The sequence below is a fragment of the Anolis carolinensis genome, chromosome 5 (genome assembly GCF_035594765.1).
Source record: "Anolis carolinensis isolate JA03-04 chromosome 5, rAnoCar3.1.pri, whole genome shotgun sequence".
Lineage (NCBI taxonomy): Eukaryota > Metazoa > Chordata > Lepidosauria > Squamata > Dactyloidae > Anolis > Anolis carolinensis.
Window position 1 is genome coordinate 203,592,794 of NC_085845.1, and position 14,731 is coordinate 203,607,524.

The window sequence follows — 14,731 nt, forward strand, 5'->3', positions numbered from 1 at the left end:
GGGGCTTCATTGGAGTTTGGTGGAAAGGAGAAGTAGAGTTGGGTGTCATCTGCATAGAGATGGCAGTCAACTCCAAAACTCCGGATGACCTCTCCCAGTGGTTTCATGTAGATGTTGAAAAGCATGGGGGACAGAATAAAACCTTGCGGGACCCCACAAGACAATGGCCAGGGGTCCGAGCAGGAGTCTCCCAGTTTCACCAACCAAGAGCGGCCCTCCAGGAAGGAGCGGAGCCAATGCAAAGCAATGTTCCCAATACCCATTCTGGAGAGCCGCCCCAGCCATGGTCAATGGTATTGAAAGCCACTGAGATGTCCAGGAGAACCATCAGGGTCACACTCCCCCTGTCAAGTTCTCTGCGGAGGTCATCCACCAAGGCGACCAAAGCCATCTCCGTACCGTGAACACATCAGCAAACTGGGATTTGTGGGGTACTACAGGTGTTCTGGAATTACAACTCATAGTACCTTCAGCCTTGGCAACGGTGGAGAATGAACTTGGGAGAACATATGGAGGGTCATCTAAGGGTGCAGCCACACTGTGGAATTAATGCTCTTTTGACACTACTGGAACCATGATGCCTCAATGCAATGGTATATCCAGGGATTTGTAGTATTGCAAGTTATTTAGCCCTCTCTCCCAAGAGTGCTGTTGGGTCACCAAAATATAACCCCCAGGTATCCAAACCATTGAGCAATGGCAGTTAAACCAGTGTCAAACATTATTAATTCTTCTTCACCCAAAGACAGGAAGGAGCCAACATCCTTTATCAATAATCTAAAAAGAACAAAATGAATACATTGCTTTCCTACGATCCCTAACTTGAGTTTCTTTCAACCCCCTTCCTTGCTGGGTTACTGCTCAATTGTGTGGGAGCTTCCAAAATGAAAGGGAGTGTGGGTGGCTTTGTGGTCTAACTGGTCTGCTTAAAGGCACGTCAACACATCATTTGGAGCCATCTTATATAAATGCTTTAGGAGTGTTTGGTGGGCAGCATTAATTTCACATAAGAGGAGAGGAGACAGGAACATAACGTGAGTAAGTATCATACATTGACATTCTCTTAGGGGGCATCTTCACTGGCACTTTACCCCAAAAGTATAGGGTGGGTGACTCTTGGCTTGGAAACAGTCCATGGGAAAGGGATCTAGGAGTCTCAGAAGACCTCAAGCTGAATAGTGTGATGCTGCAGTAAACAGGACAATGCAATTTTAGGATGCATCCATAGATAAGTTTCCAAATTGAGGGATATCATGAGAAAACTCTCTTCTGCTTTGGTCAAACCTCACCTGGAATAATATGTGCCCAGTCCTGGGCAAAACTATTCAGGAAGGAGATAGACAAGATGGAAGGTGACCAGAGAAGGGCCACCAAAATGTTCAAAGGTCTGGAAGCCACAAATCTCCATAAGGAATTCCTTAAGGAGCTAGGGATGTTGAGCTTGGAGAAGAGAAGACTGAGAGAAGGGGACATGTTTAAATATATGGAAGGATTTCCCACTGAGGAAGGAAAAGGCTTGTTTTCTGCTGCTCTGGAGACAGATGTGTAATAGAAGGTGTGTGAATGCCTTAAAACACTTGCCAGTTTGAATGCTACATTGAGTCCGAATTTTGAAACAGTTGGTGAAGTAATTTGGGAGATATGAGGTCCCTCACAAACGGACATTACATTTTTTATTTATACTAGCTGTGCCCGGCCACGCGTTGCTGTGGCGTAGTCTGGTGGTGTTGATAAAAAATTGTTGAGGAAGTGGTGGTATTTAATATACGTTATATTCTTGTATTTATGTTCAGTATGCATAAGGTTGTGGTGTGTACTGCAACATAATGCCTGCTTAGTAGTACTTAAAGTCTGTTATCTCCCGCAAGTTTGGTCTTGATAGAACATTGTTTGGGTTCAGTGTTGTCTTTGGTTTCTGGGTAAACTTGATCTCCCACTTTGGCTGTGCTCCTCATTGAAGATAAGGATTGGATGGGTCTGTTGATGCAAAGCTTTGTAGTGCTATTCGTGTTGGTTACTATTGTTTTGTGTTTGGAAGGAAGTAGTGAAGCTAGAGGGGGTTTATGTCCCTGTGGAGTATTGTCCATGTTTGGTGTTCAAAATCTTGTGTTTTGGGGGAAAGTATGAATGCTGCAATGTCATCCTGATTAGCATGTAATGGCCTTGTTGCTTCGAAGCCTGGCTGCTTCCTCCGTGGGGGTATTCTTGGCTGGCTGGTGTTGGCTGGCCCTGATTGTTTCCTTTCTTGAATTCCCTTGTTTTCAGATGGTTTTATTTTATTTGTTATCCTGATATATACATTATATTGTTTTGTATTATTTTTCCTGATTGTTTCCTGTGTGGAATTTCTCTGTGTTCAAAGTGTTATTGTTTATTTAATGTCCTGGGTTTTTTGGTTTTTAATACTGGAACCTTGGTTTTGTTCATTTGCCATCGTTTGTTGGAAGCTGTTAGCTGGCCCTGTTTTCCCTGTGTTCATAGTGTTGGTGTGTTTTCACTGTCCTGGTTGTAGATTGTTGCAACACTTGGAGCGAGGTGTTGTTGTTTTGCATTGGATTTCCCTTGCTAGGAACCAGACATGCATGCTGCAATGTGTCACCTTGTTTGTTATTTAATGGGCTTTTAGCATGATAGGCTGGCTGCTTCCTGGTTTGGGATTGTGGGAGTCGTAGTTCAAATGGGGGCCCATTTTGTCAGAGGACTGCTTGATGGTGCTTCAAGAAACGGCCTCGCAGCCCTTCGGAGGGCATCAGTTTGCTTACCAGACGCCCACGGAAGGGCTGCGAGGCCGTTTCTTAAAGCACAATCAAGCACTTGTCTGACGAAATGGGCCTCCATTTGGACTACCACTCCCATTGTCCCAAATAGCCGGTTAGGGATTGTGGGAGTTGTTGTTCGCCCTCCCTCCCTTCTCCTGCCAGCATTCGCGCTATGTCCTTTTAGCAATGTCCCTGACAGAATTCAAAGAAAATAAGTTTTTAAAAGCTTGAAAAGGGGAAAGCTTTCCTTCACCCTTTTTTCCTCTGCCTCGTTCACTTGCCAGATATGGTTGTTTAGGCCTATTGTCCTCCTCCCTCACATTACACAATCCGCCGGCCCGGTGGTTGGGATGCTCACGCGCAGCTACCTTTCATACATGTATGTCTTCCAAGGGTGGAGGCTACCCCGCGCATGCGCACAGTGCAGTTTTCGTTTTTGGGGTGTTTGAATGACTTCCAGTTTGAAATTTTTTTTTGGTTTGATGTCTGAACACAGCGGGGATGACGATGTCTTTTGTAGCCAAGTTTCATGGGTTTTTGGTGTTTAGTTTCGCTGTTTACTTTAAGGCAGAAATGGTCAGAATATATATATATATATATATATATATATAGAGAGAGAGAGAGAGAGAGAGAGAGAGAGAGATTGAGAGAGAGAGAGAGAGAGATTATGTTATATATTCATTACAGGGGAAAAGAGTAATCCCACTCATTAAATCTAACCATGTGTTTTGTTGCTGTCACCTTATCAATATGTTTATTCCCTCTCCATAGGTGCTAATGGCGCGAAAAAGGGTTTTCCACCTCTCCCTCTGCACTTTCCTGATCACCAGCCTCTTCTTTCGAGGTAAATAACATCCTCAGAGCTGAGTTTTCTATGCAGGAAACACATTTTCTGAATGAATAAACCTACCCGTCTCTCATCTATGCCATTTCCTTTCCCAACATCTTTACTTGTTTTGTAAGACTTGAGATGTCTCACAAAACATATAAAAAGATACACTTAAAACCATACCCAAAAAAGGTAAGATTTAAATTTTATAACACAAAATGAAAGAGAAGCGTTTAGTCATTTGGTCAATGGGTAATCCCTTTTTCATATATACAGACATGCATAATTGTATTACATTACACTATTACAGCACAGCAATAAATGATGAGTTAAAATCCTGCCTTTTCCATCCACCTTCCCTTCTTTTCCCAAGACACAGATATCCCTATAATAAATCCTATTACTGATTAATTATCTTCTAATCTATTATCTAATTTATTAAAAATTGTCCTCTCTTCCTCTTGTCTTTTATCCAACCATTGGTGAGCACCCTTTAGGTTCCGTCACCTAATCAATTACAGATTCACTTAATAATAGCATTTTCTAGCCCACATTTGACTAGTTTGCTTGAAAAAAGGTCATGCAAACCTTCTTGTTGAAAGCCTTACTATTTTTTATTGTGTCAGAAGCAACTAGAGAACATACTGCAAGTTGCTTCCGGTGTGAGAGAATTGGCCGTCTACAGAGTCGTTGCCCAGGGGATGCCCGGATGTGTTACCATCCTGCAGGGAGGCTTGTCTCATGTTCCCGCAAGTTAGAGCTGACAGACAGGAGCTCACCCCGTCTCATGGATTAAAACTGGCAACCTTCAGGTTAACAACCCAACCTTCAGGTCAGCAGTCCAGCCAACACAAGGGTTTACACATTGTGGCTATACAAAAGCCTTCCTGAAATAAAGATATGCTACATCCACAGCATTCCCTGTGTCTACTAGGCTTGTAATTCTATCGAAAAAAGAGATCAGATGAGCCTGGCATGACTTGCTTCCTAAGTGATGGAGTGTTGCCTCCTCGATGATCTGCTCCAGAATCTTTCCTGGTATTGATTGTCAGGCTGACTGGACACTGATCAAGGTTTAGATCTTCTTTTTCCTCCTTCTTGGGGCAACATTGGCCCTCCTCCAGTCTGCTGGGACTTCTCCTGTTCTCCAAGAATTCTCAAAGAACTGAATGGCCAAAACTAACAATATACATTTCAATAAGGATGAATGTAAGATGTTAAACTTAAGCAGAGATGGTTAATAGCCAACAGCAATATATCACTGCTGACCGAAAGGTCATGGGATCGAAGTCCGCGGTTGAATTGAGCTCCCGACTGTTTAATAGCCTAGCTTAACATCCATCTAAGCAGTTCGAATTCAGCTGCAGCTGTAAGTGGCGAAATTAGGGACCGCTTAATGCAGGGAGCTTAATTTAATTCAATTTACAACACCATAAAACTGCCAGCGAGTGAAGAACAAGGAGGAAATACTACGATCAAAGGACTTGGCGTCATAGTGGATGAAGCGACAGCTCCCCCTGTGGCCAGAATTGAGCATAACCTCCTGAAGCCAGAAGTTGGAAAAATATTGAATCACCTCTACTATCTGTCTGTATGTGTGTTATATGTAACTAGCTGTGCCCGGCCACGCGTTGCTGTGGCAAAGTGGTGGTGGTATTGGTTAAAAATTGTTGAGTAATTTTTCTTTGATGTTATTTGTATTTTTTAATTAATTTTATTGTAAGTTATCTTTTTATTTATTATATTTTATTATTTTCTCGTATTATTTTTAGTTATTTTCTGTTATTATAGTATTTTATTGTATTAATTTTTTAGTGTTTTTTATTGTTTTTTATTGGGTTGCTAGGAGACCAAGTTGGAGGAACTTAGCCTTCTAACTGGCAGCAATTGGATAAAAGCAATTATTCCTCTCTCTCTAATTAGGACTTTATTTTTCTTTTCTTTTTGTTGTATCAACCTAGAGGCGTGGATGATGGGTTGTGTTGTCAAATTTCGAGGTTGGGGGGGCCTGTAGTTTTGTTGTTTTGTGGGTCGCCGTGATGCCATCACTCTTTTATATATATATAGATAATGGCATTGAATGTTTGCCATGTATATGTGCATTGTGTTCTGGCCTGAGTCCCCTTCAAGGAGAGAAGGGCAGAATATAAATACTGTAAATAAAATAAATGCAAAGATACGGGATGGGTGGTGACTGGCTCAACAAGAGTCCATGTGAGAAAGACCTTGGAGTCTTTGTGGACAACAGGTTGAACATGAGCCAACAATGTGATGCAGCAGCTAAAAATGCCAATGGAATTCTGGGCTGCATCCAAAGGAGTCTGGTGTCCAGATCGAGGGAAGTCCTGGGCCCTCTCTGCTTTGGTCAGACCTCTTCACCTGGAATCACACTGGAAGGTGTCCAGAGGAGGGCAACTAAAATGATCAAAGGTCTGGGGACCATGAATCCCTCTGAGGAGCATCTTAAAGAACTGGGTCTCTTTAGCCTGGAGAAGAGAAGGTTGAGAGGAGACGTAAGAGCCATGTATGAATATATGAAAGGCTGTCATAAGGCGGATGGAGCAGGCTTTATTTATTTATTATGTATTTAGTTACAGTATTTATATTCTGCCCTTCTTTCTCACCCCGAAGGGGACTCAGGGCGGATTACAATGAACACATATATGGCAAACATTCAATGCCAACAGACAAACAACATACAGTAGACAGACTCAGAGGCATTTTTGACATTTTTCCAGCTTCACGATTCCGGCCACAGGGGGAGCTGTTGCTTCACTGTCCACTAGTGGCTGAACTTCCTCATTTCTTTCCTCGTGTTTTGCTGGCAGTTTTATGGTGTTGTAAATTAGTTAAATTAGCCTCCCGCATAAAGCGTCCCTAAATTTCCCTACTTGACAGATGCAACTGTCTTTCGGGGCTGCATAGGTCAACAGCAAGCCGGGCCTATTAATGGTCGGAGGCTTAACCCGACCCGGGCTTCGAACTCATGACCTCTCGGTCAGTAGTGATTTATTACAGCTGGTTACTAGCCAGCTACGCCACAGCCCGGCCCTGCGCCACAGCCCGGCTTTCTTTCTGCTGCCCTGGAAACTAGGACTCAATGGAGCCATGGGTTCAAATTACAGGAAAGGAGATCCCATCTGAAGATTAGGAAGAACTTCCTGACCTTAAGAAGAGCTGTTCAGCAGTGGAACTCTCTGCCTCAAAGTCTGGTAGAAGCTCCTTCCTTGGAAGCTTTCCAACAGAGGCTGGATGTCCATCCATCTGAGGGGCTTTGATTGTGCTTTTCCTGCATGGTGGATTGGGGTTGGACTAGATGGTCCATGTAGTCTCTTCCAACTTTATTATTCTACTAGCTGTGCCCGGCCACGCGTTGCTGTGGCGAAGTATGGTGGTATGGGAAATAAAGTATTGAGGAACTGGTGGTAGTTAAGGTAAAGGGTAAAGGTTTTCCCCTGACATTAAGTCCATTATAAATGGGTTATATAGCTGTATTATATGGCAGTGTAGACTCAAGGCCCTTCCACACAGCTATATTACCCATTTATAATCTTATATTATCTGCTTTGAACTGGATTATCTTGAGTCCACGCTGCCAGATAATTCACTTCAGTGTGCATTTTATACAGCTGTGTAGAAGGGGCCTCATATAATCCAGTTCTAAGCAGATATAAGATTATAAATATACAGTAGAGTCTCACTTATCCAACATAAACAGGCCGGCAGAACGTTGGATAAGTGAATATGTTGGATAATAAGAAGAGATTCAGAAAAAGCCTATTAAACATCAAATTAGGTAATGATTATACAAATTAAGCACCAAATATCATGTTATACAACAAATCTGACAGAAAATGTAGTTCGATACTCAGTAATGCTATGTTGTAATTACTGGATTTACAAATTTAGCACCAAAATATCACAATGAATTTAAAACACTGACTACAAAACATTGACTACTAAATCCAGAACTTTGGATAAGCGAATGTTGGATAAGTGAGATTCTACTGTAATATGAAATAATTACTGTGGTAATCCAGAACAACCCAATTCTGCCATGGAGGACACAATCCAAGCACGCCCAACAGATGGCCACCCAGCCTCTCAATAATAATAAGAATAAGAATATTGTACAATCCTAAGGTTAGCAGATACCCCTAAGGATCATCCAGTTCAACTTCCTTATATCATGCAGGAGGACACAATCCAACCACTCCTGACAGATGGCCATCCAATATCTGCACAATAATAACACACATCGAATCATAGCATCAGACAGTTAGGAGACACACCTAAAGGCCATCCACTCCAACTCAACTCTGCCATGGAGGACACAATCCAAGCACTCCCAACAGATGGTCACCCAGCCTCTCAATACTAATACTACTACTAATAATAATAATAACATCATACAATCCTAAGGTTTGGAGTTACCCCTAAGGGTTATCCAGATCAACTTCCTTCTACCATGCAGGAGGACACAATCCAAGCGCTCCTGACAGATGGCCATCCAGCCTCTACATAATAATGATGATGAAGAAGATGATAATAATAATAATAATAATAATAATAATAATAATAATAATAATAATAGAAGCATAGAATCCAAGAGTTTGGAGAGACTCCTAGGGGCCATCCAGCCCAACCCTTTCTACTATGCAGCTGGACACAACCCAAGCTTTCACAACACATGGACAACGTATAAATACTATACAATACTAAAGGTAAAGGTAAAGGTTTTCTCCTGACGTTAAGTCCAGTCATGTCTGACTCTGGGGCCTGGTGCTCATCTCCATTTCTAAGCCGAAGAGCCGGCGTTGTCCGTAGACACCTCTAAGGTCATGTGGCCGGCATGAATGCATGGAGCGCCCTTACTTTCCTGCCGGAGCGGTACCTATTAATCTACTCACATTTGCATGTTTTTGAACTGTTAGGTTGGCAGGAGCTGGAGCTAACAGCAGCCGCTCACGCCGCTCCCGGGGTTTGAACCAGGGACCTTTTGGTCTCCAGCTCAGTGCTTTAACGCACTTCGCCACCGGGGCTCCTTATACAATACTACACAGGGACATAGACCCCCTCTATCCTCACCACTTTCACAGTACACAAATAACTAAATGCATACTAAACATAAACCATACAACAGACATTCAATACCACCACTACCTCAACAAGTTCTCACCAACACCACCAGACAACGCCACAGCAACGCGTGGCCGGGCACAGCTAGTTTATATATATAGATGACTCTTATGATTCTGTGATGAGTAGATGTCCCCTTTGATCTTTCCCTCCCTTGAACACTCTATAGTTCTTGACTATGTGTTTTCCTCCTCTGTGGCCAGGCTTCGAAGCAGGTGTCTGTCCTGAAAACTGGATCCAAAACCAGAACTCTTGCTTTGGCGTCATTCTCCAGAAACTGAGCTGGCCAGAGGCAGAGGTAAGAAGGAAGACTTGGGGTGGCATCTACACGGTTGCGTGAATGCAGTTCGACACCACCTTAACTGCCATGGCTCAATGCTACGTAGCAAATCCTGGGATTTGTACTTCAGTGTGGCATCAGCACTCTTTGGCAGTGAAGCCAAAAGTCTTTTTAAAACTACAACTCCCACCATCTCCAAAAGTCAAAGTTGTAAGTGCAGAGGGGAACCACGCTAATGTGTGTATCTACTACCTCTAACCTCTAACTTTCTCAATTTCCAAATAATGTATGACAAACTTTGTTCTTATTTTGGATGGGGAAAATATTGGAAAATGAGGAAAAAGCGGTCTAAAGGACGTGTTTCTTGAGTGTTTGGACTGATTATAATTTTTTCAATTTGGGGCCTGTTCTACACACAATTCCCACTTGCTTTGTGCCAACAATACAAAAATGTCATGGGCTTCTTTTTGAGTGTACACAAAATAAGCGTCAAATTGCAAATAGTCCTTGCAAACTGCAGTGAGTAGATTTGCTCAAAGGACCTCCTGCTTCTTTGCTGCAGCATAAACTTGTCTGCTTTCAAATATTTTTATGAAGTTCTACAAGGGTTGAATGAAAAGTAATGCCTCCACCTTCGCTACTTGGGTTTGGATGGGAATATTTTCACAAATCAAACACAGAAATAATCCTTAGAATGTGCTCTTTAACTACCACTATTCACTTTTCCACATCATCGCCAGACAATTGGATACATTTCTGCCAACGATGAACAAGTTTTCTGAAGCCGTCACGGAAGAAGTCGACACTCTGTTCCCGCAACAAGTGTCTCACAGGACCCATCGTCCACAGATCTTCCGACAGCCAAGCAAAGCAATAATGTGACCCACACGTTCTTGTGAAATGCCAATTATGCTCAAAATTTCTCTCTGAGTGATTCCACGATCGTCCTGAATCAATCTGTCAACCTTTTGCTTGTGAAACTCAGTGGTTGCTGTCGCAGGACGTCCAACTCTTTGTTTGTCACGCAAGTCAGATGTTCCCACCTCAACATCTTTAAACTCACTCGCCCAACGACGCACAGGACTCACATCAACACAATCCCCATAAACCGCTTGCATTCTCTGATGAACCTCCTTTGGGGTGACACCTTCTGCTCTCAAGAATTCAGTGACTGCACAATGATTAAGTTGCATTGACCGACCGTCTGCGCAGGGTTCCATACTTTACACTTTAACAACACAACCGTTCAATGCTAAGGCTTCCCCATTTGCGCAGGGTTCCATACTTCACATTTTAACAACACAACCGTTCAATGCTAAGGCTTCGCTGTCTGCGCAGGTTTCCATACTTCACACTTTAACAACACAACCATTCAATGCTAAGGCTTCCCCGTCTGCGCAGGTTTCCATACTTCACACTTTAACAACACAACCTTTCAATGCTAAGGCTTCCCCATCTGCGCAGGGTTCCATACTTCACACTTTAACAACACAACCATTCAATGCTAAGGCTTCCCCGTCTGCGCAGGTTTCCATACTCCACACTTTAACAACACAACCATTCAATGCTAAGGCTTCCCCGTCTGCGCAGGTTTCCATACTTCACACTTTAACAACACAACCGTTCAATGCTAAGGCTTCCCCGTCTGCGCAGGGTTCCATACTTCACACTTTAACAACACAACCGTTCAATGCTAAGGCTTCCCCGTCTGCGCAGGGTTCCATACTTCACACTTTAACAACACAACCGTTCAATGCTAAGGCTTCCCCGTCTGCGCAGGGTTCCATACTTCACACTTTAACAACACAACCGTTCAATGCTAAGGCTTCCCCGTCTGCGCAGGGTTCCATACTTCACACTTTAACAACACAACCGTTCAATGCTAAGGCTTCCGGCCAAATGGAACTAACCGTAGAGGAGAGTCTACTGAACAAGCGAGGACCTGCCTCAGACCAGGACTGCCATCTGTTGAGTTACGAAGGTGGAGACATTACTTTTCATTCAACCCTAGTATCTTCTTTTAATTGCATTCTTGAATTGTATTTGAATATTTACCTTTAAATGGTTTTTAACTGCACTGTTCTTTAAGCTGTTAGCTGTTTCGTGTCCCACAGATTATGATGATAATGATAATGATGATGGTGATGATGATGACAACAACAACAATAATACTAATTGTAGTCCACTGCAAACGTGTCCCTGGCAGGGAAGGAGCTCCACTTAAATTTTCCAAAAAAAAAAAAAAAGGAGAGTCCACCATGGCTCAAAGAGGTTTCTCTAAACTTCTCAATGTTCTTCCTATCGTTTAACCAGATCTCTCCACCTTTCTTATAATCTTTCAGATAGATTGCCAAACCTATGGCAAACACGGCCACCTGGCTTCCTTTCAAACCAAATCTGAGTGGGATTTGGTGGCCAAATATGTTGTTGCCAACTTTAAGGACGTGGAAGACATCTGGGTTGGGTTGGAGGACTCTCGGAGGGTGAGTGCCCTGGACTCCGGTCCACAATGGCAGGTTCCCTCTGCCATTGTTAACTCTGTGTATCTTGTTATATGTCTTTTAGCAGAGTTTTATCTCTGGTTTTGATGATGTTGTTATTTTAGTGAAGGGTTCATGAAATGATTTATAGTTGCCAAATTTTGACCTCCCTGAATTTCTGTATGCTAAATAGCAAGTGTCCCAGAAGCAGGAAAAACACAGCAGAGTCCAACTGCAAGCATCTGATATTGTCTACACACTGTTTGGTAAACTCACTGATTCAGGTTTTCGTTCAAAATATAGAATAATAGAATCATAGAGTTGGAAGAGACCTGGTGGGCCATCCAGTCCAACCCCATCAGGAAAATCGCATACAAAGCACCCCCAACAGATGGTCATCCGACCTCTGTTTAAAAGCCTTCAAAGAAAGAGTCTCCACTACACTTCCGGGGCAGAAAGGGAGAAACTCAGTTATAGGTCACTAAGCAGATTCTAGCTTATACCTTCGCTTCTTTTGTCGCTTTGTGTCTCAGACCAGACAATGGACCTGGGTGGATCGGACTCCGCTGACCTTCTTCCCTTGGAATATCGGGGAGCCCAACAACAAAGGCGGGAAGGAATATTGCGCCCACACAACCATTGGGGAAGGTGAGGATGGACTCAGAGGATGGCAGTGGAGGGCTTGGAACACTCTGAAGCCTCAGTGATAGTTTGAAAGATGTATGGCCACAGAATCCTAGAGACCCCAAGGGCCACTTAGTCCAACTCCCTTCTGCCAGGTAAGAGGATATTAGTCAAGTCCTCCTGACAGGCAGCCATCCAGCCTCTGCTGGAAGACATCAATAGAAGGTGATGCCACCAGACTCTCAGGCAGGAGCATATCACACTGTTGGAGAGCTCTTACCATCCAGATGTTCTTCTCTTATCTTTAGATGGAATCTCTTTTCCTACTATTTGAACCCATGGTCTCTGGAGCAGTAGAAAACAAGCCTTGCCCCCTCCTCAATGGGACCTCTTTCCAATATTTAAATATAGCTTTCGCATCCCTTTACAGCCTTGCTTTTCTCCAAGACCAATATACTGAGCTCCCTAAGCCATTCTTCATAAGGATTCGTGGTTTCCAGAACTTTGAACATTTTGGTTGTCCATCTCTGGACCCCTTATTCTTGTCCATCTCCTTCTTGACTTGCTGGATCCAGGATTTTAGTCCAGGTGAAGTCTGACCAAAGCAGAAGAGATTGAGACTAGGACTTCCCTCAATTTAGATGAATGGTTCTCAACCTTCCTAATGTTGTGACCTGTTAATACAGTTCCTCATGCTGTGGTGACCCCCCAACCATAAAAAAAATGTTGCTACTTTATAACTGTAATTTTGCTACTGTTATGAATCATAATGTAAATATCTGATATGCAGGATATATTTTCGTTCACTGGATCAAATTTGGCCCAAATTTCCATACTGGTGGGGTTGGAGGGGGGTTAAATTTTGTCATTTAGGAGTTGTGGTTGCTGGGATTTATAGTTAACTTACAATCAAAGGGCATTCTGAACTCCACCAATGGTGGAACTGAACCAAACCTGGCACACAGAACTCCCAGGACCAACAGAGATACTGGAAGGGTTTCGTGGACATTGACCTTGAGTTTTTAAGTTGTAGTTCATCTACATCCAGAGAGCAGTGTGGACTCAAACAATGATGGATCTGGACCAAACTTGGTGTTGCACCTCAGATTAGCTTCACCTTGCTATATACACCAAACTGCACACAGGTTGAAGTCTTTTTAGTTTATTAGAAAAAATAGAAGATAAAAAAGTTCTTTAAAAGAAAAAGTAAAGTTCTGAAAGAACATTGAAGATACAGCCTTAGAGAATAGTTCCAGAAATCACAAGGTATAAACAAAGTCCCAATTGAGCATGACAAAGTCCCAAGAACCTGAACACATAGGCTGTAAGATAATCTAGGAAAAACGAGAGCTTGCTTTTTGGTAAAATGAACGTTGCTTTGACAAAGTTTTGTCTTCAAACACATTGCTTTAATACCCTTTGCAAAAGATGAAAGCATTTCTCTGGCCTCTAACCTCCCTCTTGTTAGCGATTCTCACACTCCTCCGATCCCTGAATCCCAGACGGTCAGCTCGATCTGAAGATTCCGTTCCATCAAGGTCAGCCTGCTCGTTAATGTGCTGAGCCTCATTATCAGACTGAGAACTGTCCTCCTTTTCCAAGTCAATGTGCACATGGCTAGTTTCAGTATCAGCAACATCATTCCCTGCTGTGAGAAAGTGAACTTGCACTCTTTGTTCCTCACCTTCTACAATAGGGACATTTTGAACCTGATTCTGAACCTGAATCCCATCATCCTCATCAGAGACAATCTGAGGTTCCAGCTGAGCCACAACACTTGGCATGAATACTCAATACAGTTGAATTCCGGTTAACCGATTTCCTGTTATCCGACCTACCATATTATCCAACATGCCAGGCCGGCCTTTTGGAGAAGCCCGGTGCATGTTGCTAGGCAGCAACGTGCACGGGGCTTCCCTAAACCGCTTGCCGGGAGTGATAATAGGGCCTCCCTATTATCTGTCAGTTCCGGTTATCCGACATTCGGCCCACCAATTTATGTCGAATAACCGGAACTCTACTGTATGTCCAAATGTGAATACTGGTGGAGTTTGGGGAAAACTAGACCTTGTCATTTGGACTAGATCCCTTTCACATGGACTGTTTTCAACCCAAGTGTCACCTATCCTATATCCTATATTTCATTTCTCCTGCGCTTGGCTACCTCCTCCTTGCAACTAGGCACCCATTGATGTCCCTTGGAGGAAAAATAGAATCCCAGATTTGGAAGTGACCCATGGGGTAGTGGGAATTTTATCTTTGGGAATATTCTAATCTAACTACCAGGAACCAAAGAAGTGAGTTTGGGATCATTTGTGTTTGGTGGGCATAGTTGTAGAATCAGCAACCCACGCTGGATTCTCAATATTTATGAAATGAAAAGTGGCTGGCATCAATGGCATCCCTGACCTTTCATCTTTGTTCCTTTCAGGTTATAAGAAACTCAATGATGCCAACTGTGAAATCTTCAAGAGCTATCTCTGCAAATCCAGGTTGCTGTAATAGCAAGAGCATGTCATTTCATATACAGCAAATAAGTGAATAAATCCTTCTGTTCAAAGAAATTATTGTGGGGTGTTCTCATTAGTTGCCAGAAATTCTCTAGAGTTTTCCTAGGTCT

General features: G+C 43.0%; 1 protein-coding gene across 1 annotated transcript; it reads left to right on the forward strand.

The window, feature by feature from the left end:
- Positions 1–930: 930 nt before the first annotated feature.
- LOC100566580 (C-type lectin) lies at positions 931–14,675 on the forward strand. Its single transcript, XM_062983434.1, has 6 exons — positions 931–1,038; positions 3,531–3,603; positions 8,931–9,025; positions 11,350–11,490; positions 12,021–12,135; positions 14,543–14,675. Exons 2-6 carry the CDS (start codon positions 3,537–3,539, stop codon positions 14,611–14,613), a joined length of 489 nt encoding a protein of 162 aa, XP_062839504.1. The 5' UTR covers positions 931–1,038; positions 3,531–3,536; the 3' UTR covers positions 14,614–14,675.
- The last annotated feature ends 56 nt before the right edge of the window (positions 14,676–14,731 follow it).

Coding starts and splice junctions, on each gene's coding strand:
- LOC100566580 (XM_062983434.1), top strand. CDS start 3,537: ATGGCGCGAAAAAGGGTTTTCCACCTCTCCCTCTGCACTTTCCTGATC. Junction 11,491..12,020: donor GGTTGGAGGACTCTCGGAGG/GTGAGTGCCCTG, acceptor TTTGTGTCTCAG/ACCAGACAATGGACCTGGGT. Junction 12,136..14,542: donor CCACACAACCATTGGGGAAG/GTGAGGATGGAC, acceptor TGTTCCTTTCAG/GTTATAAGAAACTCAATGAT.